The following is a 21,517-nucleotide window of genomic DNA, read 5'->3' on the forward strand; positions in this document are numbered from 1 at the left end:
GATGAGGCGCGCGGGGGCCGCCGGGACGGCTCCGCCCTCCCCGAGCCGCCGGCCTGCCTCCCGTCGGGCGCCGCGCGAGGTCAGCGCGGGGTCAGCGCGGGTCTGCGGGGTCAGGCGCGCGGCGGTTCCGCGGCCCGGACGGGCGCGAGGTAGGCCGCGGGGCTGGTTGCCGCCCGCCCGGGCCCGAGGGCGCGGCGGGGACTCACGGTCGGCGTGTCGGCCGGCCCGCGAGCCCGAGACCCGGTGTCGGAGCTGCGCGGCGGAGGTCGGGGGCGTGGGGCCCGGGCGGCCTCCCCCGCTGCGGTCGTTCCGCGCCACCTGCCGGCCGTGCCGCCCCGCCATCCCCGCGCGGCCGCCACTTCTGGAGGGCAGGCCCGCACCTGCTGGCTGCCCGGCAGCGCGCCGCCTCCGAGGTGGCCCAGACCGGGGGCGGGGCGTCCTAGGGCTCGGGGGAGCCTGACGTCACCGCCGGGACGCAGACCGGGACCGGACCTGTCTTCTGAGGACCGAGTGCCGGGGAGGGGGAGGGAGGCGGCGGAGAGCAGGCGGGCGGCGTCGGGAGGGGGGAGGGAGGCCGCCACGGGAGGGGGCGCCGGACTTGGCGAGTGCGGCGGCCGTGCACGGAAGGGGAGGGGTCGGGCCCGGCCCCCGCTCGCCCCGTGTGACGCGTCTCTCCGGGTGCCCAGGGCAGGATGTACACGCTGCTGTCGGGCCTGTACAAGTACATGTTCCAGAAAGACGAGTACTGCATCCTGATCCTGGGCCTGGACAATGCCGGCAAGACGGTGTGTGCCCGTCCCTCTGTCACCACCCCCTCCGTGGTCCTTGTGGTGGTCTACCTGGAGCTGCGTGTTTGCTGCCCAGAGTCCTCTCCAGCTGCTTTAGAAACAAAAACACTGTTCTGTTCTGCTTCATTCTCAAGGAAAAGTCCCAAGAAGGGATGTTTGGGAAATAGACCGGAAAGGATCCCAGTCCTTACCTGCTGTCTGTTTCTCTTGTCAGACGTTCTTGGAGCAGTCAAAAACCCGGTTTAACAAGAACTACAAGGGGATGAGCCTATCCAAAATCACTACCACCGTGGGTCTGAACAGTAAGGGGGTCCCTCAGGGCTGTGGGTTTGTGGGGCAGACCCCTGAGGATGCTGTGATGTCCGCAGGCCAGCAGGCAGATGGGCAGGGCCATGTGAAGCTTTTATCCCAGTTCACACTGGGCGGATGGTGGGGGAGCACCAGAGTGGCTCGTTCCTCTCCTGGAGCTGGCAGGCGGCACGTCAGGGACCCAGGACACGCAGCCTCATCCGTCTTCTTCTCTCCCCAGTCGGCACTGTGGACGTGGGAAAGGCTCGCCTCATGTTCTGGGACTTGGGGGGCCAGGAAGAGCTGCAGTCTCTGTGGGACAAGGTAAGATAAACGCTGTGTAGGGTCCTTGGCCACGCGCTGCCTGTCCTCAGGCCGTTTCTCCCCCAGTGACACCCCTTGGCCGCTTCCTTTCCTCGTAAGGCCTCAGACTCCCCTTTTTTCTTTGTTGTTGGTAGCTTCGTCACCCACTTTGTTCCCCGGGCTTCCCCCCCCCCCCCCCCGCCATCCTATCCCAGCTCCCGAGTCCTTCCCCCAAGAGCAAGGATGTACTTGATTCCCTTTGACCTGGAGATGTTGCTGCTACCACAGGACAAGACGAAAGCTGGCCAGGAAACAGGTGTGGGGGAGGTACGATGACAGCAGGACACTCCGCTTCACCGCTGGGGCTGAGTCCCCCTGCTCGGGCCCTTTCCCTCAGTTGTAGCTTGGGACCTGGTCTCTGTGGTGGCCTCTTCCCCATTAGGGGAGGATGTTTTCACAGGCCTTTAACAGCTGCCTTTTTTCTTGCTGAGGTTTTGGGGTGTTTCCAGGGCCCCGGTGCCGTGCTGCTTTTCCCACACACCCCAGCCCCGAGGTCTGTCTTCAGCTCGCCCTGTGCCAGGCACTGGGGTCCAGCAGCGAGCAGGACAGACCTAGCCTCTCCCTTAGGCGGCCCCCTCCTGGTGGATTGGTACAGTGGATTTGGTGCAGCCAATGCGAGGGGCACAGATGTGCCTGCCCCAGTTCCAGGGGCACGGACACGCTCATCTGCACTCTCGTTTTAGTCATCTGTGTCTTTAGAACTAGCGTCTAGGTCCTGGTACCCGGTCACCTTTTCCTGGCTTTCCTCTAAAGTGTCTCCTCTGTTCCGGCTTCCCTCCAGGAGGCCAGCTTCCGTCCCGTGGCCGGAAGGTCACCAACAGGTTCTCTGGCTGTTTAAGGTCACCGAAGCAGAGTGAAGCCGGGCCTGGTCTTCTGAACCAAGACCCGTATTCCTGACACTGTGTCGCAGGCCAGGGTCTCAGGAGCAGACGCTGAGACAGATGTTGGGGCATAGGATGTGTGTTGAGGGCCAGCACCTGAGACGGGAGCTGGGCTAATGCGGGTCTGGGGAGGGGAAGGGCCAGCTCAGGTGGCCGGGCCAGCAGGGAGCCCGGCAGGAGAATTCCTTCCTCACAGCCCTCCCACATCAGGCCAAGCCGACTGGGACTCATACGGCCTCGTGGGTCACCACATGGGCTGCTTGGGGCAGCTGTGACTTGGTAAGGTGGCTCTTGGTGGGTCAAAGTAGGTGCCACAGGAACCCACGGGCTCATCCGCTGGGTGCGCTGCCTGCCCCTGGGCTCCTGGACCACGGCCCACCGTGCACCGCTTAGCACTCATGCCCTGGGGTGGGCGTAGCTCTGCCAGGCGGGAAGAGAGAGAGGAGGCTCTGCGGCTGGCAGCGTCCCCCACTCCAGCTACTGCTCCTGCTGACGGTGTGGCTCGTCACAAGAGTCTACGCCCCTGGTCGCTGACCCTGCTAGGTTCTTCATGAGCTTTCCGGCCTCCCTGTGGAGCGGGTGCCCTGCCTCCCGCTGATAGTGTCTATCCTCCCCGCCAGTGTGGGGTCTCTGCTGGCCCCTGAACGCGAGTCGTCCAACATGCCCAGGACACAACCGGGGTTTGTGACTTAGCGGGTCTCTGGCTGGGCCCTAGGGAACGGGGAGCCTTGGTGGTGACCACATCCCCAACCCTAAAGGGCCCAGAGCTGTGAGGATGGGCAGCAGGATCCCGTGTGGGTCACCAGGATGGGTGGGAAGTAGAGCTCCTGCCACCCCCGCCGCTTCCTAGACACTTGTCCCGGGGCCTGGTCCCCCACACGGTCTGACACCTTGGCGCCGTATTGGGGTGGCCGTCGTTTCGTCCCTGGGTCCGTCCACGTACCAGCCTCGGGCTGCACCCAAACAAGACTGGCGGACCGCCCGTGCCTGCCACAGGGGCCCTTCCAGCTTCCCTCCCTCCAGGCCACGCCCGAAAGCTCTCCGTCGTGCGGCCACGGGTGACGCTGCCATCAGGGTGCCGTGGGGCGGAGGCAGCCCGCCGTGCCCCCCGTCCTACCCCTGCTCAGCCCCCGGTGCCCAGCTCCATTGCTCCCGGTGCCGCCGGCCATCGCCTTACACCCGTCTGCCAGGCCAGGCCGTACGCCCCGAGGGCTGTGAGGGGATTCCCCGGGCTGGCTGTGAACCCCGTGCGGTACCCCTTCCTGCCACGGAGACCTCTGCCGCGGGGCCCGCCAGCTCCCAGCTCCCAGCAGCAAGACAGGGCCCGCAGCCCTCACACCACCTAGCACGTACGCTGCAGAGGTTCCTGCTCCTGTGTGATTTGTGGGCTGCGGGATCCAGACGGCCACGCGCGTCGGGCTTCCTGTAGCGAGCGTGGATGCTGAAGCCTGTCTCGTGCTGGGGCGGGCGCTTTCAGCTTGCCCTCGTTACACCCCGAGAATTCCCCGGAGCTGTCGGGCCTGCGCATCTGTGGGGTCGTCAGCTCGTGGACCGCGAACTGGCACCTGGCGTCCTGTTGCGTGTAACGTGCGGGTGTCCCCGGCCTCCGGGCTCTAGTGACAGCTGGGGGCAAAGTGGCAGAGATGCTGCTGTCTGATTGCCAGACGTGGATGCTTCCGGGTTGTACTTTTCGATTAGGCAGAATGTGGGCTTACCAAACGTGTGGCCGCGTCACCCGTGCCCCGCACTCCAAGGGCCCGCCCCCACGCGCCCCGTTTTGTCCATCTGTCGAGATTCCCTTTGCTGCGTGACACTTCCCCAGGCCTGGGCTCTGATGCCGCTGCTGTGCGCGTGCCTGGGCTAACTGCCTCCTGCCCCAGTCCGGCCCGCAGAGCTCAGTGCTGCTGGTCTGGTCCTCGGCGCCGCCCCTCCCTCCCTTCGGTGGTGGCTGTTGCGTGGCTTCCGAGCAGTATGGCCATCGGCTTGCTGTCCACACTGGCGCGTGATCTGGCTAGCATCCTTCCTCCACTTCCAAGGCTGCATGGGAACACCCTATCCTTCCCCCACCCCCTCCCCACCAGCCACCATCAGACCGACGATTGTGGGCGGCTTTCAGGAGCAGATGGTGAAGTGGGGTTTGGGGGCACGGTACCTGGGAAATGACAGTGTTGCCCGAGGTCAGCAAGCTGTTCCCAAAGGCCTCCAGGGCCGCCTCACTCTGCCCTACCTTCTGCCCCCCAAAGGCACCTTGGAAGGGCCTTCCAGTTGGCGGCTGGCCCTGGGGTGGCCAAGTGCCTGTGGCCCAGCACCCCCTTTCTGCCCCTCCCCAGTACTACGCGGAGTGCCACGGTGTCATCTATGTCATCGACTCCACAGATGAGGAGAGGCTGTCCGAGTCCAAGCGAGCGTTCGGTGGGTACAGCCCGGCTCGGGGCTGGGGAAATGGTCAGGTCCAGTCTGCCCACCCCAGGTGCCTGGAGCTGGCCCTGGTGGGAGATGGGGCCCACACCAGGTCAGGCAGGGCTGTGGCCAAGAGAGAGCTCACGTGTGTGGAGGGGTGGGTGTGGGTGGGCCCCGGCAGCCACAGGCAGATAAAGGGTGCTCACCGCCCCCTTTCTGCCCACCCCAGAGAAGATGGTCACGAGTGAGGCACTGGACGGTGTCCCCATCCTGGTGCTGGCCAACAAGCAGGACGTTGAGGTGAGCTCACTACAGCATGCCCACAGGGCAGTCCCCAGCAGAAGCACGTCCCACTGACAGCTGGGACAGGGTGCCTGTCCTAGACCTCCCAGGCCAGGTGTGCTCTAGGTGCACCTGGGCCTCTCGAGGTGCGGGGCACCTTCTCTGCACAGGCAGGTGGGCGGGCAGTATTCCTCTGCCACTGGCGTGGCTGGACATGAAACGCAGAGGCGTCCCAGGGTGAGAGTCAGCTCTGATCTTGGCCTGTCTGCTGCCCTTGGGATCGCCTCAGCCGGCCAGTGGATGCTCAGTGGCAGTCTGTGTGGAGAGGGCTTTGCAGGGCAGTGTCCTGATTCTGCAGCAGAGGCGCTCTAGGGTCAGGGTGCGTCGGAGATGGCTTCCTTCCGCCTGCGGTCCCTTTCCTGCAGCCCTTCCGTGCCACCTGCTCCTCCTCCTGAGACTGCTCGCTGCAGGGCCTCTCCTAGGCAGAGAAGCCCTGAGCCCAGCCCCTCCCCACCAAGACCACGTCCTGCCCCAGGAGCAGGACATCTGCAGCGCCTGCGACCTGGCCCCTCACAGCCTCGCCTTCCCCCAGACTTGCCTCTCGATCCCCGACATCAAGACTGCGTTCAGTGATTGCACCTCCAAGATTGGCAGGCGCGACTGCCTGACCCAGGCCTGCTCGGCCCTCACTGGGTGAGTGGGGCTCTCCCTGCCGTGGGCTGGAGGCCGGGCTGGCCCCACCTCATGCTTACTGTCTCCACAGCAAAGGGGTGCGCGAGGGCATCGAGTGGATGGTGAAGTGCGTCGTGCGTAACGTGCACCGGCCGCCGCGGCAGAGGGACATCACGTAGGCATGGCTGGTGCCTGCTGGTGCCCACAGCTCACCCCTGAGTGCCCGAGGAGTGCTCCTGCCAGCTCTGAGCCACCAGGCCTGGGGGTCGGGTTTGCTTTGCTCTTGGTTTTTTTCAGTTGCTTTGTTTTCTCTTTAAGACAAGCGTTTCCCTGTGTCCGTAAAAGTGTGGGCATGCAGAGGCTTCTGCTGAGGGGAATCGGGGCAGCAGGGCCAGGCTGGGTGCCACCAGGGGACCCCCACAAGACCCCTGCCAAGCCTGCTGGTGTTGGCGGGCCGCCTGGCCCTTTGGAGCCGCCACCCCAGCAGTGTGGCCTGCCTGGCCCAGGGGGCGGAGGGGCACCTGTCTGGAAACGAGATGCTCCAGAGCTGCTCTGTGCCGTTCACCCATGGAGGAAGCTGGTGGGGCAAGTGTGTCTGTCCTCAGTCTCCGTCCCCTCTGGGCCTGGAGATGGGTTGGTGGCTGGTGTCATCTTGAGGGAGGGGGGAGACCTGGTCCACTTTGCTGGAGGCCAGCGGGGCCCTGGGTTCTGATGCCTCAGAACAGGGTGGGGGAGATCTGCCTGGGAGGCCCCGTGTCCTCTTCCGCTGGCCTCCCGTCCAGTCAGGGGGGGAGTGGGTGTTCCCTCTAAGCGTGTCTGCCGCTGGCGCAGGACAGCCAGTCGCCGTTGTGGGGGGCACACCAGCATGGGTGTTCCGAAGGCCAGCTAGGTTCCTGTGGAGCCCAGGCCAGTTGTGGGATGGGCCTTGATTCCCAGTTGGAGGTGAGGGGTGGGGTCCCCGTCAGGTCTGGGGACGGGCTAAAAACCCATTTCCGGGTCTGTGCCTGGAAACTATCCCTCCGGGTGAGGCTGGTCCTTGGGACCCTCACCACATGGCCCCTGTGGGAGCTGGCAAGACCCAGTGGGCCTAGCCCTGGGCAGGAGGCTGATTGGCCAGCACTGGGTGGAGTATGCCAGAAAATGGCAGTCTGAGTCGCTGCTGTCTGTTGTCCCTCCAGAACCCCAGGACTGGGTGGTGGGTTCCCAACTGTCTGGGCACAGTGACCACAGCACGAAGGGCTCCCAGGCTGGACCCAGGGCCTGTTCCTGCTTCCGTGGGAGTGCCAGAGCGAGAACCCTGACCCTGCTAGACTACCCTCCCTCCGAGGTGGCAGCCTTGGAGGGCCTACTGAGAAAGGCTAAGTCAGGGCTGGGGGTGGGAATGCAGGTGAGGTGACTCATGGGGGAGTCATAGGCTGTGGGGTCCCACCCCCCGCTTGGGACCTATCATGGGGATCAGGCGCCAGGCTCCAGGGCTCACGGGAAGGGCTGGGAGCCGGCCAGGTTGTTCTGGAGCAGTCCAGCCCTCATCTGAGCCTTCCTGTGGGGAAAAGCCGTGTTTCCCAGAAAGCACATGGGATGCACCCGGCCTAGGGGAGGTCCTTGGCTGGTCCCCTGCGGGGAAATTCCCTGCCTGCAGGGACTGGGTGGAGCTCAAGTGGAGGGGCAGGGTGAGGGGGAAGGGTCTCTTGGCAGCCCAGGTTAGTGTTGGCCAATCCAAGCTGGGTCCTATTCCACAGCAAGAGCCCCTAGACTGGGTAGGACCCTCACGACACTCCTCCCCCCCCCCCAGCTGTCCTACGCACAAAGCATGACTTGGGGTCATGGGACGAGCCTCAGGGATCTCCACTGTGCCCACAGCCAGAAGGGATGCACCTGCCACCCGCTGGCCCTCTCTGACGGTCCTTCCCACCGAGGGTCTATCCCACTTGGGGTGACCAGCAGCCAGAGGAAGCATGGGATGCTAGAAAGCCCATGCAGGTGTTTGTTTCCCCACCAGACGTGCCCGCCAGCACCCAGTAGACATGGCACAAAGTTTCATACGATCCGGTTTATAACGGCTTTATAAAAAATAAACTTTGTTACTGTAATGGGACCCCGGTCGGTTGAGCTTACTTTAGTAAGTCACTTTTGGTGTGATGCCCATGTGGGAGCCCCAGCTTGGGAACAGAATAAATAGGGGGCGGGGTGCTCAGCGTGCCCAGAAGCGTGTGCGGACACTGCGCTCCAGCCCAGGCAGCCGGGCTTCGCGCAGGGCCCGCAGCAGCCGCACAGCCAGCGCCCCAGCCTGTGCCTCACGGAGCTCCAGGAGCTGCTGCCTCAGCTTTGGCTGCAGGCCGTTGCGACCCTCCCTGGGTGGCACTGGGCCTTGTGCTTCTGGGCCCCTGAGCGCCTGCCACAGCCGCAGGAGCTTCTTGAAGGACCAGTCCTGGAAAGCCACGAAGTCAATGACAGCGCGCTCACACTCCTCGGCTCCTGCAGCCGGGGGGGGGGGGGGGTGTCAGGACCCAGTGGTAGAGGCCTCCGTGTGCTCTAGGGTGTGGAGGGGAGGGACACCCAACAAGGGAGAAATCCCTGCCCACTAACAGGTCCAGTGCAGAGGCGGAAGAAAAGGTCAGAGAGCGTGCAGGGGTGGGAAGGGAGATGCGGTTTAAACTCCCTGGGAGTCCGTTTCCCAAGGGGGGTTGGGGGGGGGTGGCTGGCGTGGCCTGCGGAGGCACTGGTGCCACGCCACCACCGCAGGGGACTCCCCAGGTAAGTTTCTGGAGGACCCTCCCAGAGGCTGGATAAACGCTGCATACCTCAGGACTGGACTCTGGCCTGGGGACAACAGGGACACAGGCTGACCTCCTGTGACTCACGCGCCCCCTCCCCTGCTCACCTGGCCCCCCTGGCTCCGGGGTGCCGAGTGGGAAGCCGGCGCAGCTAGTGCACAGGGCGTCGTGGGAGGCCGAGCCGGGCACGTTGAGGACGAGGCCCAGGGCCGTGCAGTTGCGGTGGGGCTGGCACTGTTCCGAGCTCGAGCTGCTGGCCGAGAAGGTGCCCGGGGGACACGGCTGGCATTGCGTGTTCTGGCTGGGGGTGCCTGGGGACGAGATGGGGAGGAAGGGGTCAGGGGGAGCCAGGGGGTGCGGTCCTCACCGGTGGCTGAAGTCCCAGGCCGCCGCCCGCCAGCCCGGCCGCGCACCGGGGACAGTCACGCCCGCGCCGGGCGGGCAAGGCGCGTGCTCCAGGCAGAAGCCCGCGTGGGCGAAGAAGCCGGGGCGGCAGCGGCAGGCGCGGTTGTGGGTGGCGTCGCAGGGCCGCGCCTCCTCCTCGCGTTCCCCGCAGATGACGTTGCAGTAGCGGCAGCGCTCCAGGTAGTTCCAGAACTGCGTGTAGTGGCGCGGAGGGCACGCGCCGCACGTCGTGGGGGCGTCCCGACGGCACGGCCGCTGCACGAAGGTGCCCGGGGGGCACTGGCCGCACACCAGCCACTCCCGGGTCTCCGCGTCCCGCCACGGGTAGGTGAGCGCGCCCGCCGTCGCCGTCGCCGCCGCCCCGTGTGCCGCCAGAGCCAACAACAGTAGGGTGGGCAGCGCCCAAGGCCGGGTCAAGGGCGGCGGTCCCCGCCTCTCCAGTGCCCACATGATAGTCACCGGAGCGGCGGCTCGGCCTCCGGGAGGCCCACGAGCGAGGACACGGGGACGACGCGTCCTACCCTACCTGTCGCCACCCCACAAGCTCGCCCGTCGGAGGCCAGCGCCGGCCTATATGGCCCGGCCTCGCCACGCCCCCGGGGGGAGGGCTCACGACCTCCACGGGGCCGCGCTGCGACCCGACTTTCGGCGACGTCACCGCCCCAAGGCCCCTCCCTCCCCAGGGAGCCCCCTCACCCCGCCCCCCTCCCGGCGCCAGCCTCCTCCGGGCCTTAGTCCAGGGGGCGGTCCTGCGAGGGCCTCCCCAGCACCAGGGGCAGCTCTCTACCCGGGAGCAGGGCTGGCAGCCGGGGTGCAGGCTGGGGATGCCTGGCTCCTCTCTTCTCTGGCCTCAGCCATCCGCCGGTCCACCTGTGAGGACGGAGGCTGAGCCCAGTTGGGACAAAGCGCTCAGCGTGCCCTTTCCCGGACAGGGTGGGACGACCCTACTCAGATGCCCACGTCTTCCTTCCCAGCACCCTCAAACCCCACTGCCAAGTCCAGACCCTACAAACAGCGTCTGGATACGGTATCCGCAACTTTATTAGAGAACCTGTCACCTGATTAAAAGCAGGTCCACTGCGCGCGCGCGCACACACAGGTCCCGGAGAGGAGGGGGCAGAGCGTTTCCCCCACCTTCCAGTCCTGGGCTCAGGCCGCAGCAGCCAAGCGCCTGAAGCTCCACCCACAAACAAGCAGCCAAGGAAAGTTCTGAAGAGGTACCTTTTAGCAGACCCTCCCCAGACCCTAAGGGTACTTCGGGGCTTCTCATAGGCAGGCGTCGATCCTGCTGCCATTTCAGGGGCATCCCCACGGGCACTGGCCTGGCCCGTGGCCCACACCCCGTGAAGGGACAAGCGTCCCAGCTGCGTCTGGGACAGAGGCGGCGTCCGCCTGCCAGAGGGTCTCCAGCCCTACTGGGGCTCTGGCCAGAAGACCTGCGTGATGCTCTGCTTCCTGGCAGGGGCGTGGCAGGCCGGGCAAGTCCTAGAGACCTGCGGAGATAGGGCAGTGCTGCACAGGCGCCGCCCCCCCGCACCCCCCAGGTGGCGGACGCGCAGCGGGCGGGTCCGCAGGGTCCCGCCGCCAACCTGGAGGAGCCGTCGCCAGCAGGCCCGGCAGCGGTGGAAGTTGCAGGAAGGGCACTGGAAAGGGACCGTGTCCTCCGCCCCGCAGCCGGGGCACGCCGAGCCTGCTCCAAGGGGGCCGCTGTGAGCGCCGCTGGCAGCTGCGCCGCCCCCACTGCCCACACTCCCTGCGGCCCCTCCCAGGAGACCTACCGGACTCGGACGGCGCGTGCCTGTGGGGGGCGCTGGGGGGCTGGCTGGGAGCCCCCGCATCCCCGGCCTGCCTCGGTCTAAGGAAGGCCAAGATCTTGCTCTGGGTCCTCCCCGGTGTGTCCTGTCCTGGGGGGCCTGGAGACACAGGCGCGAGTCTGAAAGGGTGGTTCGGGCTGATCTGCGGCCCACCTTGCTGGGCTGCGTGGGGCTCCGGGGGCACCAGGTGGTCTCCCCCCTGCTCCACCCCCCCGCCGCCGCTACCTGGCCTGGAATCACCGTGGGCGAGGTCGGGAGGCACAGTGGGAGTCCCGTCCTGGGGGCCCGGCGGCTCAGGGCCGGCGCTCGGGGCAGCCGGGCCCATCAGGTCGGCGCACACCTGCCGGAAGCGCTGCTGGTGGCGAGGTCTCAGGAACGCGCCAAACCCTGTGGGGAGAGCGGTCAGGCCCCGCCCGCAGCGGCCCGGCCCGGTACACCCCCAGCCCCGCCCCTTCCGCGGCCACTTGCTCTCCAGCAGGCGCAAGTCCTCCGGCCTTGAGGTAGTGAGTGCGGCCGCCACGGCCACCACCTTCTCGAAGTCACCGTCCCGTCTGTAGGCGGTGAGCGCTGCGAGGAGCTGGCTGCAGCCTACGGACCCAAGGGCCTTTCGGACATCGGCCAAGTAGGCGCTCCCCACAGGCGGGCCTTGCTTCTCCGCCCTGGGGGCTCCAGATCCCCCATCTTTTGGACAGCTGCTGGGGTCTCCTGGTGGGGAGGTGGATAGGATCATGGCGGGGATCTGGGGCCCGAGGGAGCTCCCCTGGCACCCTTCACACCAGCCTGCTCCCTCGCTCTGGGGTTGCAGAGCCAGAACGGCACCCACGCCCCCCAGGGAGGACACCAGGGCTCTTGTGCTCTGCTTCGAAGCCTCTCTGGGGACTGGTACCTGCCGGGGCCGGTCCGGAGACCAGGTGAGGCCTGCCTTGATTCAGGTGCTGTCCAGGGTCCAGCTGCCCGGCTGCACCCTGGGACAGGGTCAGCTTTGGGTCACACTCCCTCCTTCCTGAAGAAACAGGGACACACAACGAACCACCCAGCTGGTTCCCAAGGGTCTGGAGTGCTCCCTGGGGAGGAGGCAGGTCTGTCCAAGGGGAGACTGACACCTGCCACCCTCCTCTGACCACAGCACGACCCAGGCTTGAGCCCCCACCACAGCCAACTGCTGCCAGGGGACCAGCAGAGACACCCCAGTGGACACCAAGCCCAGAAAGGAGAGGGGTGACTCTTTTGCCGGAAAGTCCCCTCCTTGGGGCCGAGGGGTCTTCCTAAGCCAGCTCCCCACCCCCCTCCCTGATACCTATCCTTGGGGAAGTCCCTGCTCGGGGGTGAACTGTTTGCAACTGGGGACACAGGCTCCCAGGCTCTGAGGTGCAGGGCCCACTCCTGGCAGACACAGGTGGGGACAGGGTCCCAGCCTGGGCCATGCATGATGCTCTGGGGGACACACACCTCACCCTCAGCAGGCCTCCATGGGTGAACAGTCCCACCCACGAGCAGGGAGGCTGGGCCAAGCTAGCATTGCCCACCACCCCGCCCCCCGGACCCGGGGTGCCGCCCGCTCACCCCTGGGGGCCTGGGCTGACGGAGCGCCCCGCCTCTGAGGAAGGCTGTGCTCAGGCCGGTAGCCGCAGCCATGGCCTGTCCACTGCAGGCAGACCTCCTCAAACTGCTGCTTGTGGTGTGGCCGCACGAACTGGTAGAAGCCTGTTGGAACGGTTCCACCATGCGGCCCCCGCGTGCTGAGCTGGGTGGAGGGCTCTGGGGTCAGGGGCCGTGCACCGGAACCTTTTCTAGGGAGCAGGGACAACCACGGACCCTGGTGCCCGCCCACAAGCCCCCCTCCCCGCCACGGCTGCCGCACTGCCCCCGGGTCGGGGGGCCACCGCGGGCCAGGGCACCTTGGAGCAGGCCGTGCTTCTTGGGATCCTCAGCAAAGAGTGGGCCGAGGCAGGCCACCAGAGCCTCAAAGTCGTCAGAGCCCTTGTAGTCCTGCAGGGCCCTGGTGAACGTGTCGAAGCTGGCCTGGCTCAGCGCCTGCTTCACGGCCACCATGAACAGCTTGGCCCTGCCCGCCTGTGTACTGGCCACCGGCCCCTCCTGCTGGACACAGGGCCAGGGGCCCCATCAGTCAGGACCCACCCTCCCCTGTCCCAGGGACGCTGGGCTGCTGCTGTGGAGCACAGGCACTGGGAGGGACACCCCAGCTCCAGGGCACGGCTGGCCTGGCCCCAGGAGGGAATCCACAAAGACAGCCATGCCCCTTGGAGAGCAGCAGAGGCCAAGTGTAGTTTTGCTTCCCCTGGGTCGGGGGCTCCTACTTCTCAGCCAAGTTCCCTGCGCCCACGCAGCAGCGGACAGCCCCAGCCCGAAGGACGGTCAGCCCACAGCAGAGGGCACTTCTGACCAGATGGGGGACCTAAGACATCACTGTGCCTCACTCGTGCTGCACAGCTCAGGCCCGGACGCTGCCGGGGCTCTCAGCAAGAGAACACGGAAACCAGACAGGAGGGGTCCAGGCCCCCCAGTCTCCGCCCACTCCACCCACTTCCTGACAGCATTAGTTCCCAGACGCCCAGGGAGATGGACAAAGGCAGGTGGTGCATGGGGCTTTCCAGGGCTTTCCTGGTTCAGAGGGACTCAACTGCCCTTAAATCCTTCATCTGAGGCTGGGAAGGCAGACCGTCCCCACACTCGGGCACGTCAGCACCCACACTTGAGCCAAGGGCTCAGCTAAGGGGGAGCTGACCTGGCTGCCAGCCCCACACCAAACCCGCCCAAAGGGCGAGGGCCCGACGTCTGTCCAGCTGGACCTGTCATACCACCCACAAAGTGGTCTCCAGGAAAGACAAAAGGAAACGAAAGGCCCAAAGCTGACCACAAGTGTGCAGGACTCCCAAGTGTGGAGGAGCCACCCCCGGTGGGAGGGACCCCGTGGGCCCCGGGCAGGGCCGCACTGGCAGGGCCGCAGGACCCCATGCCGTTGCTGGGAGCTCTGCGGGGTCTGAAAGGTTGTCAAGGTAAGAAGTTAAAATGCAAAAGAGACCTGGAGCCTATGCAGGCCGGGCCCTGCAAAGATGCTGGGAGGCAGGAGGGAGGCGGGAGGCGGGAGGGGGCCCAAGCCCAAGAGGAGGGCGGGAGGAGGCCCTCGGAGCTGTCAGAATAGGCTCACCCAGTGAAGGTGAGGAGGCTTAAAAGACCCTCCTTTAAACATTCCAGCTGAACAAAGGTTGGGGGTGGGGGGCAGGCCTTGGAAGCCAAGGGCATGGGGCCAGGCTGCACCCCTGGGAAGGCAGCAGGGAGGCCAGGCCCAGCCACACCTCACACTCCCTGGTCGGCACCGTGCAGCCTGGGGCTCCCACCCGACCCCGTACGTGGGACGCTTCACGTACCCGGCTGCCCACCAGCCTGATCTTCCTTCTGCCTCCTTTCTGCTGCTGTGCAGGCCTCTTCTCACGTGGGAGGGACAGGGTGGAGACATGCGCTGCCTGGGGGGGGACACGCTGTGGTCCTGGCCACGCCCTCAGAGCCCCCAGGCCCCTTGTGACACTGCAAGGGCCCACAGTGGGAGAGAAGAGGCCTCTCCTCGGTCCGCCCCACCAGCCTCCCCCGTGGCCCGGACGGGAAGGGTACGGAAGGGATGGGGGGAGGGGCCGCCTGCTGTCGCAGCCGGGCTCACCCCCGGTCCCAGGGAGCAGGACTGGGAGGGGAAGGGACTCTGCGGCAAGCAGGGCACGGGGGCTCCAGGTCCGGCCAGAGCTAAGGGCTCTAGCGCAAAGGCTCCAGGTGAGGAGCTGTGTCCCCCCTGCCCATCCCCACCCCCAGCTCAGGCTCCCAGAAAGGGCTGACCTCTGGGGCAGCAGGAGCTGGACTCTGACTGCTCGTGCCAACCCCCAGAGAACCAGCAGGGGCGTGTAGGGCAGCACCAGCTGAGGACCGGGGGCGGGGGCGGGGGGGCGTGCCAGGGATGTGCCGAAACTCAACCACCCGCCTGACCAGGGGGTTTACAGGAGGGAGAGTAGATGTGCCCCAGGCTTGGGAGTGGGGGGTGGGGGGCACGGGTCTGTCTCTGGGGCCTCCCGCACCTCCTCCTCCCCAGGGGAGGCCTTGTCCCCAGGCCCCCCAGCCAGATGCTCGCTGTGTTCCAGGGCTGCCAGCAGCCCCACAGGCCTCTGCTGAGCGAGGGCCAGCTCCCGCCCGTACTCCACACACAGGCTGCTCTCGGCGTCCCTGGTCGGCGACCCTGTGGGAGCACAGATATCAGCAGCAAAGCCCGTGGGAGGAAGGGGGTGACCGGCGGGGGGGGGGGACAAGTCAGGTCTGTCCCAGCAACACTCAGGCTCAGACAGGCACTCTGGTCACTGGACCAAGCACACCGGTAGCCAGCGGGAAGCACCCCAGGCCCCCGGCCCGCAGGGCCCCTGCCCAGCCGTGTCGCTCAGGCAAACGCACCCACGGGTCTCCGCCTCAGGCTGGGGACGTGCACGTCCAGACTCTTGGCTTTCCTGGTGGAGAGGGGGCCGGGTGACACGGCCACCATGACAGCACCTTCTCCCTCACCCAGACTTGGGGCAGCGAGTAGCGGGGCCGGCACGGGCATCTGGACAGTCACAGAGAGGTTGGGGTCGCGCACAGACCCTTCCCCTGGGTAGGGCGTGAGGACGCAGCCAGCTGGGCATTAGGAACTCACAGTTTTCTGGGCGACACGGAAGAACTGGGCCACGTCCCGGATGACGTGGCCGAAGCTGTCATACACCTTGACGTGGGGGCGCACCCAGGAGGGCAGCTGGGCTCTGGCATCCGCGTGAGTGAACCTGGCAGGGCGTCGGCTGTCAGACGGGGAGCCCCGCCCACACCATGGCCCACGGCCCACAGCCCAGGCTCACGCTCGCTGAGGGAAGGACCAGAGCCTAGCTGGCCACCCTCGAGGCTGCGTGGAGAAGAGCCGCACCTGTGGTCACAGAGGAAGATGGCCCCGTAGTCGTGGCGATGCCGGATCACCCGCCCGATGGCCTGGTTCACAGCCCTGGACGCCTGCTGCCGGTACCACTCGTGCCCGGAGAGGAGCTGTTGGGGGGGGGGGCTCAGTCATGGGGGCTCTAGACCCTCCTCCCCACTCCCACCCAGGTCTGTGGCCTCTCACCTGACCTCCAGGCCCGCTGCGGCCCTTCAACTCGTCCAGGAACTGCATCTTGAGGACCACCCGGGGGTCCATGCGTGGGGGGTACGGCAGGCCCGTGACGATCACACCGCGGCCGTTCGTGTCCGCAAAGTCTAGCCCCTCGCTGGCCTGGGGGCGTGAGTACTCTTTTCCCCGGTCTGCCTTCCCCAAGGGTCTGCCCACGCCCAGGTCCTCACAGCCACGCACGTACGGGTGGGGAGAAGCCTCCCACCCTGAGCCTGGCCCTACCTGGGGTTCACGGCTCCCGGGGCCTCACACTCCCGGGAGCTCCTCCACCCTCCCCACCCGCAGCCGGTGAGGGGCGCTCACTCTCAGTGCCTAGACCCGATGCCCACCGAAGGGCTGTCCAGCCTGGGATGCCAGGGCTGCACCCTCCTCACTCCTGCTTGCTGGACACGGGGCACCAGGGAGGCGGTCGGACCGGCCCATCCCACCGTGTCACAGCCCCCCAGGTCACGAGCCGTGAGCCGCCTCCGACACAAGCACCAGCCGGGGGAAGACAGGCCGGCAGGTGTGGGGCACAGACCCTCAACAGCCTCACCTTCCCCCGGCACACAGCCAGGAAAGTAGCCCCGTTGGACCCGGGGGAGGCGACTCGAGTGTAATAAGCATCCACCACCTGGGAGGAGACACCGGTCAGCTCCTTCCATCCACGGAAGCGAGACCCCAGGTCTCATCCTCTGAGATGAAGGGCTGTCCCAGCTGGGAGGTGGGCGAGCAGAGTTCTAGAAGCTTCCTCATGGCACAGGTTCCCAGGCTGACCCAGAACCTGTTCAATGTTTCCCAGAAAGCATGGGGACCCCAGGGCTGGGGGTAAGGGGGCAGGGGAGGCTTGCTTCGATGACGGCCCCTCAGACTCGAGGGTCTGGGGCCATCATCCCCATGCCCAAACTTCTTAAGAGGTGACCCGTCAGGGCCAGTGGCCAGCCTGGGGCAGCCATGATGGGCAGTGGAGCCCGAGAGCTCAGACCTCTGAGAAGCCACCTTTGCTCCTCGGCTCCACAAATAGAGGCTTCAGGGCCTCCAGCTTCCTGGCAAAGTCACGGGCCTGTGAGGAGAGACAGGGAAAGGGGGTGCCCATCACACCCGTCACATCTGGCAGGCGGAGGGCCACATTGCAGTCACCTCTGCCTTCTCACACAAATGTTCTTGCTCCGGCCCTGCCAGAGCCTTGGCTGTCTGGGGCTCCCCTCCCACCCCCAGGACACACAGAGGAGGGACGTACCCGCCAGAACTCCAGGCTTTTCTCCATGACGGGGTAGGAAGGGAAAAAGACCAGGAGCCCGTGCGGGACCACGCGGGCGATGTTGCCTACAAGTGCCACCGTGGCTACGTCAGCGGGAGTAGGTGCTCAGAGAGGCTGCCAACGATACCCCCTGGGGACAGCAGGCAGGGCAGGGACCCCAGACACCAGGGAGTGGGGTGGGACCTCAGGATGGAGGCCAAAGCTTCCCACGGGCACTCACCTAGCGCCTTGCCGAGGGAGGACAGGCATGCATCAGAAAACCTGCACAAAGCCAAAGGCCCACCATCGCGAGGGTTCCAGCAGGTGGCACACTGCCTGCCCACCTCCTTATCCACCAGGCCCCCTACCGTTTGTCAAAGGCAGAGCTCAGCTGGGCTCCATCGGGGCCTTTGGGGACGACCCCCACCCAGATCTGGTGCTTGTCGATGACGTGTGGGTTCTCCAGGCAGACTGGGAAAGGGCTGGGGCAGCAGGGTGGCCCCCGTGAGGTCCTGAACCCCAGCACCTGGCGGCCCGCGGCTGGCCCTGGGACCCCCGCCCCCACAGGGCACAGGGCAGCCTTACATCTGCAGCTCCAGGGCGAAGGAGGACACGGGGGCCAGTGTGCCGCTGGTGAGGATGAGGGTGCGGACGCCCTGGCGGACCAGCTCGCGCATGCTGTGGCCGGGGCTGAAGCACCAGTAGCTCAGCACCTTCCCTGCGAGGGGGAGTGTGAGGCTGGGCGGGACACAGGAGGCCTGCCACAGGCGGCCGCTGGGCCCCGCAGCCCACACGCACATGTCTGAACACGCGGACCTGCCTGAGCCCTGAGCTGAGGGTCTGGGCCAGGGCCCCTCTTTCCTCCTTCAGGCGTCCTGGGAGCATGGGCGGACCCAGAGCAGGCCCGCAAGGGGAACATACTGGGGGTCACCTCCAGAAAGGCCAGCCAACCCAACCTAGACTTGCAGACACGGACGTGTGGCTCAGGGCACCGAGAGCAGGCAGGCAGGCAGGCTGGCTGCCATCACGTGCCCCTGGCTGAAGGGCACACCTGGAAAAGGAAGCGGAACCCAAGCTCTGCTCCAGGAAGAGGAGGGAGGGGCCGTGCTTCCCAGAGGCGGGGTCAGTGCTTCCCTGGAGGGGCGGGGTCGGCGCTTCCCTGGAGGGCGGGGCCAGCGCTTTCCCGGAGGGGACCGTCCCCCGCAGGCAGCGCCAGCGCTGAAGTCACCGGCAACAAGACAGTGGTGTCCGGAAGCAGCCGTTCCTAAAAGTGCCTGCCTCCTACTGGCCCCCAGCTGGGTCTGGAAGCTTAGGAAATTAAACCAGCACAAGCAGAATGACTTTAAATAGCACTCCAAAGTCCACACTAGGTCATGGGTCAGCAGGGCTGTTTCCAGAAAAGAACCAGTCCCCTCCTGGGGCCAGAGAAGGTTTTTCCACCTTCAGGTGGGAATCTGGCCCGAGATGGGGGGGGGGGGAGAGCGGGGGCTGGGTGCTCTGGCCTCTCCCGGCAGGGCCGGCCCTCCCCTTGCTCACGCACATCCTAGCTTCTTGGGAAGGTCAGCAATGAACCAGCTTCCCACAAACGCCCAACTCGGGGCGGCTATTTCTGAGAATTCACATGAGCTCCGAAGTACACAGGACACAGGGGACGCGACGCCCCGCCCCGCTGGCCGTGGATACCTGCATACCCTGCCCGTGTGTGAGCGCTCCCCCAGGGCGGGGAGGGGGGGCAGGCCCCAGTGCTGGCGCAAACTGCTTCCTGTGACCTCACAACACGCGAGGGTTGCGCTGGTCTCCCTGCCTTTCATGGAAGCTACTTCCTGCTCTGAGAGGCCAGGTGACCCACCGAGGGCACCCTGTGACCCTCCTGCTTGGCGCCAGCCTTGCCCACGGGCCCAGCCCCGCTCTTCCTGCTCGGCTCCGTGGGACGGCTGACAGCGGCATGGAAGGGGGTGTGCTGGCAGGACTGGGGGCTGGGCCCGGAACACAGGCCACCGGCCATGCTGAGGGGTGACCGGGACAGGACAGTGACCTGACCTTGGGACCCACTGCCCCAGACGTGTCTGGCAAAGCCCACTCCAAAGGCCAGGCCGCCTGGGGTGCTGAACTCTGCCTGGGATTGCCGGGACACTGGCCACCACCAGTGTGGACCACACCACACCACAGGGACACACACCTTGGCCAGGACAGGCCAGCCTAGCCTCACACCAAGAGCCACGGGATGCCTGACACAGACCCCATCCTCAAGAGTCACAAGTGGCCCCGTCTCCAGGACACGTGGAAGCAGGTAAGACCAGTAACAAACCTGGAGAGTGGGACGTGGGATCAGGGTAACAGAGGCAGCACCGGAGGGACCGGAGTGGCCATCACACACGACCCTGGGGTCTGGAGAGTGGCCTCGGCCTGAGCTGGCCCCGCACGTGTCCGCTCGGTGGGACGGCATTAAAGCAGCACACCTGTGCCGACGTGAATGTGCCCAGGTCTCCCCTCCCTGTGGGGTGGGGCACCTGGCTGTGCCCTCGCTCCACGGAAGCCCTTCAGGTGACTCTGGGTAGGCCCTGTGCCGTCGGCCAGCTCTGAGGCCCTTCTGTCTCCACCGGCTCTGTCTGGGTGAGCTGTGGGGTCACACGGGGCAGGCTGCGCCCGGGGCGGGGGGGCGGGGGGCCGTGGGCGCTGTGCGGAGCTGGAACAGGGGAGCGCGGCCCCGCCCCCCAGGCACCATACCTTGCTTTCTGGCCGCCGTGGCGTTCCAGGCGTCTGATCGCCGAGCTGTCCTCTGGTGACTGGCATCAGGGTGGATGTGCACCTGGAGGGACAGAGGGGACAGCATCCCGAGACCCAGCCCCAGGGTCCCCCCGTCCCCGAGGCAGCCCCTACCTTGTAGGATTGAGAGACCCCAGGCCCCATCACAGAACTAGACACGCCCTCCGCAGGGTCTGCACTGAACACAATCTGAAAAGCAGACGTGGGGGACAAAGTCAGCAGAGACACGCTGGTCACACAGCGTACAGCAGGGGCCACCACTCCTGAGTCGCCCCCACACACGGGACGGATGCTCAGGGCATTGTCATCCCCTACCCTGCCTTTGAGCTCACGGCATCCCTGCTGTGGGACTCCAGGCCGAGGGGCAGGAGTCACACTTGCCCGTCCCCTCTCCTGAAGGGCCCCACGGCACCGGAGACACAGCCATCCCGCAGGGCCCCCTCTGTGGTAGCTAATCCATATGCTCTCACAGGGAGCAGGCCTGGGCTGGTCAGGGAGCCAGAGGAAGGGACTCAGTTCACCCCCAGAAGTAAAAAGACAAAAGCGACCCCTAACTAAAATAAAGAGAACCGTACTCTTGGCCAAGGCAACAAATGGAGAAAAAGAGTCGAGAGATAACTTTGGGGAAGAAGGCGCACGATGCTGGAAGTTAACAAACCACGTGGCGGGACTGCTCAGAAAACCAAACGACTTTTACAGTTAGGAGGAAAACTTAGTAAGACAGTATCAGGAGGCCGACAGAAACACCAAGAGTGCCCCAGGATGCCCTGGGGCCCAGCGGCTTCCTGTCCACGGCTTTGCAGGTGAGCAGGTCTCACGCCGCCCCAGGGCAGGCTGCACCTGCCCATCCCTCCTGAGGCTGCCTCTGTCTGGGTGGGCTGCAGACCCCCTTTCTCACACTACCTTGAGGGGATCTGAGTTTCGGGAGGTACGAGGCTCTACAGCCCGCCTGGGGGTGCTCTCGGTGCGGCCTGTGACATGGGCTACCTGTCTGGCCAGCCCACTGACCCCCTGCAGCCCCGGGGCCAGCCCAGCACACCCCCTTCCCACAGGAGTCAGGTCTGGGAGGAGCAAGACCCCGGTCACACTTCCTCCAGCTGGAAGGGACACACCAGAGAGAGAAGCTGGCCTACAGGCAGCACCGGGCAGGCAGGGACACGGAGCCATCTGCCAGGCCCACTGAGAGCGGCTGCCAAAAGAAATTCCAAACCAATGGGGTAGAGGTGCTTGGGTTCCAGTGAGTCTGCGGGGGAGAATCTGGGGAGGGGAGGAGGCTGCGTGGGACCGGGTTTGAGCTCAGGGCACCTGTGGAGGGGACAGCAGCCCTAGCCCAGCGCCCACTCATCTGCAGGGACCCTGAGATCAGTGGGGAGTACACGCAGGGAGCAGCTCAGAGGAGAGGGCCCGCCTGGCAGGAGTCTCAGACAGGGGCCAGGGTACCTGGAGACCCGACAGTCACAAGAGGCCATGGCCCCAGGCAGCAGTGGTCTGGAGCGCCTCAGAGAAGTGCTGGGAGAACAGCAAGGCAGGGTCTGGTACCCCAGGACAACACCTACCCACACTTCACACTCAAGGAGACGGAGCCCCAGGTACCAGATCACAGTGGCTCTGGGGGAGGTATACCTGCCTTTCCCTGGGCTGCAGGATCACCCACTCCTAGCTCCTCCTCCCTTCCCCCCC

General features: G+C 66.0%; 3 protein-coding genes across 12 annotated transcripts in view; 1 reads left to right on the forward strand and 2 right to left on the reverse strand.

Moving 5' to 3' along the window:
• Window positions 1–95: 95 nt before the first annotated feature.
• Window positions 96–7,769, forward strand: ARFRP1 (ADP ribosylation factor related protein 1). Its single transcript, XM_049650448.1, has 8 exons — window positions 96–149; window positions 687–785; window positions 1,003–1,090; window positions 1,318–1,400; window positions 4,651–4,732; window positions 4,950–5,020; window positions 5,595–5,695; window positions 5,766–7,769. Exons 2-8 carry the CDS (start codon window positions 693–695, stop codon window positions 5,851–5,853), a joined length of 606 nt encoding a protein of 201 aa, XP_049506405.1. The 5' UTR covers window positions 96–149; window positions 687–692; the 3' UTR covers window positions 5,854–7,769.
• A 35-nt stretch (window positions 7,770–7,804) lies between these two features.
• TNFRSF6B (TNF receptor superfamily member 6b) lies at window positions 7,805–9,303 on the reverse strand. The gene is made up of 3 exons (XM_049650437.1): window positions 8,862–9,303; window positions 8,556–8,759; window positions 7,805–8,149 (listed from the first exon to the last, which is right to left on the reverse strand). The coding sequence occupies exons 1-3, from the start codon at window positions 9,301–9,303 to the stop codon at window positions 7,866–7,868; spliced, it is 930 nt and encodes a 309-aa protein (XP_049506394.1). The 3' UTR covers window positions 7,805–7,865.
• A 567-nt stretch (window positions 9,304–9,870) lies between these two features.
• RTEL1 (regulator of telomere elongation helicase 1) overlaps window positions 9,871–21,517 on the reverse strand; it is a 31,610-nt gene continuing 19,963 nt past the window's right edge. For 4 of the 10 annotated variants that reach the window (XM_049650426.1, XM_049650424.1, XM_049650423.1 and 1 more), the window contains 22 exons: window positions 19,952–20,026; window positions 19,799–19,880; window positions 17,657–17,789; window positions 17,440–17,553; window positions 17,313–17,353; window positions 17,072–17,157; window positions 16,817–16,894; window positions 16,388–16,465; window positions 15,808–15,954; window positions 15,616–15,731; window positions 15,355–15,478; window positions 15,117–15,264; window positions 14,750–14,907; window positions 14,057–14,152; window positions 12,566–12,767; window positions 12,231–12,371; window positions 11,554–11,670; window positions 11,136–11,372; window positions 10,893–11,054; window positions 10,632–10,786; window positions 10,443–10,543; window positions 9,871–10,346 (listed from right to left, as the gene is read on the reverse strand). In XM_049650426.1, the coding sequence (XP_049506383.1) occupies window positions 9,908–10,346; window positions 10,443–10,543; window positions 10,632–10,786; window positions 10,893–11,054; window positions 11,136–11,372; window positions 11,554–11,670; window positions 12,231–12,371; window positions 12,566–12,767; window positions 14,057–14,152; window positions 14,750–14,907; window positions 15,117–15,264; window positions 15,355–15,478; window positions 15,616–15,731; window positions 15,808–15,954; window positions 16,388–16,465; window positions 16,817–16,894; window positions 17,072–17,157; window positions 17,313–17,353; window positions 17,440–17,553; window positions 17,657–17,789; window positions 19,799–19,880; window positions 19,952–20,026 (3,030 nt within the window). In that variant the 3' untranslated portion in view covers window positions 9,871–9,907. The remainder of the gene's footprint in view (window positions 10,347–10,442; window positions 10,544–10,631; window positions 10,787–10,892; window positions 11,055–11,135; window positions 11,373–11,553; window positions 11,671–12,230; window positions 12,372–12,565; window positions 12,768–14,056; window positions 14,153–14,749; window positions 14,908–15,116; window positions 15,265–15,354; window positions 15,479–15,615; window positions 15,732–15,807; window positions 15,955–16,387; window positions 16,466–16,816; window positions 16,895–17,071; window positions 17,158–17,312; window positions 17,354–17,439; window positions 17,554–17,656; window positions 17,790–19,798; window positions 19,881–19,951; window positions 20,027–21,517) is intronic. The other 6 variants (XM_049650427.1, XM_049650428.1, XM_049650429.1 and 3 more) reach the window with 5 other exon arrangements.

This window comes from Panthera uncia (assembly GCF_023721935.1).
Source record: "Panthera uncia isolate 11264 chromosome A3 unlocalized genomic scaffold, Puncia_PCG_1.0 HiC_scaffold_11, whole genome shotgun sequence".
Lineage (NCBI taxonomy): Eukaryota > Metazoa > Chordata > Mammalia > Carnivora > Felidae > Panthera > Panthera uncia.